General features: G+C 32.3%; 1 protein-coding gene across 1 annotated transcript in view; it reads left to right on the plus strand.

Annotated features, from left to right (window-relative positions):
* LOC103309986 overlaps positions 1-1,502 on the plus strand; it is a 2,987-nt gene extending 1,485 nt beyond the window's left edge. Inside the window, exon 2 of the mRNA XM_008186874.1 lies at positions 953-1,502. Coding sequence (XP_008185096.1) covers positions 953-1,502 — 550 coding nt within the window. The remainder of the gene's footprint in view (positions 1-952) is intronic.
* The last annotated feature ends 2 nt before the right edge of the window (positions 1,503-1,504 follow it).

A 1,504-nucleotide genomic window follows, 5' to 3' on the forward strand; every position in this document is an offset into this window, starting at 1 on the left:
TTATTTAAATAAATATTTTTGTATAATATAGCTTAAAATGTAAAATGGCAACGTTGAAGAGTTTTTTATGCTCAATCGTGTAGGTTTTCTTTTACATTCCGATTTCCTTTGATACACCGACAATTTGGCTCAATCGTATCGCTATAAAGGTGTTTTATGCTCATTCGTGTCTCAGCTGTTGTGTGGTAGTGTTTTCACTTATAGCCGTTCGCCGTCGGGTCTGCAATCCACAGCAGGTGGATTGCCTACCTGATTGACTTTTGCACATTGTCTGGAAGTATTTGAAGTCGGGTTAACTTTGTGTAGCCACTTGAAAGTTAATCAATTTTGACTTGAGATGACTGACTAGCTAGAGTGCTAGACACTTCAACACGGTTTTCGACATTACACTTTTTACACAAGAAAAACACTGGACATGTGACGGCTCATACCACTCTATCCGCTGTATAGGTGGATTGCTCATTTTGGTTTCGTGCAGGTTTTTGAATTTTTTTCACATTTTTTTTTTTCATATAAATATATATACGACACTATAGTTACATGTTTTTATGTATTTTATTGGTTAATATATTATGTATCTATATGTTATTTATTTTATTAGGAATTATAATTGCACATTTCCCAAAATGTTTTGTTATATATAGTTATATAAATACATATTATATTTGTTTGTAAATTGTATTTATATTGTAGATAGTTTGTATTTTTCGTAAATTATTTCGTATGTTATGTGATAGGGTTTTCACTTATAGCCGCTCAACGTCGGGTCTGCAATCCACAGTAGGTAGATTGCCTGCTTGATTTGCTGTAGCATATTGTCTGCGATCCGACTTTATTGGCACTACGGCTTAAAAATAAGAATTATACAGTTTTTAAAGAAAAATGAAACATTTTATAAGAAAAATAATATTCCAATTGAAATAGTTTTTAATGTTGACGGTTTACCTATTAGTCGATCATCAGGAGGCCAAGTTTGGCCAATCTTAGGGTCCATTTATAACTTTACTGAAGTATTTATTATTGGCATTTATTATGGTCAAACTAAGAAACCTGACGACTCCAATTTATTTTTGGAAGACTTTATTGCAGAAGCTAAAGAATTAGTAGAAAATGGAGTAATATTTAATAACAATCTTTATAGATGTGTACTTAAAATGCTATGTGCAGATGCACCTGCTAAAGCTTTTGTCTTGAATGTGAAAAGTCATAGTGGCTATTCAAGCTGTACCAAGTGCAACGAAAAAGGTGAATATCAAAACCGAAGAATTGCATTTTCTGATAAACCTAGTAGATTAAGAACTGATGAAGATTTTATTAACAAAACATCAGAGGGTTATCATCTTGGAACAAGTTGTTTGGAAAATATTCCACAGTTTGCTCTTGTTTCTCATGTGCCATTAGATTACCAACATCTTCTTTGTTTAGGAGTGATTAAAAAGCTTATAAATTTATGGCTCTGTGATGCTTTGAAAGTTCGATTACCATTTCGTAAGTCCAAGTAATT

Source organism: Acyrthosiphon pisum, unplaced genomic scaffold (assembly GCF_005508785.2).
Source record: "Acyrthosiphon pisum isolate AL4f unplaced genomic scaffold, pea_aphid_22Mar2018_4r6ur Scaffold_20905;HRSCAF=22491, whole genome shotgun sequence".
Lineage (NCBI taxonomy): Eukaryota > Metazoa > Arthropoda > Insecta > Hemiptera > Aphididae > Acyrthosiphon > Acyrthosiphon pisum.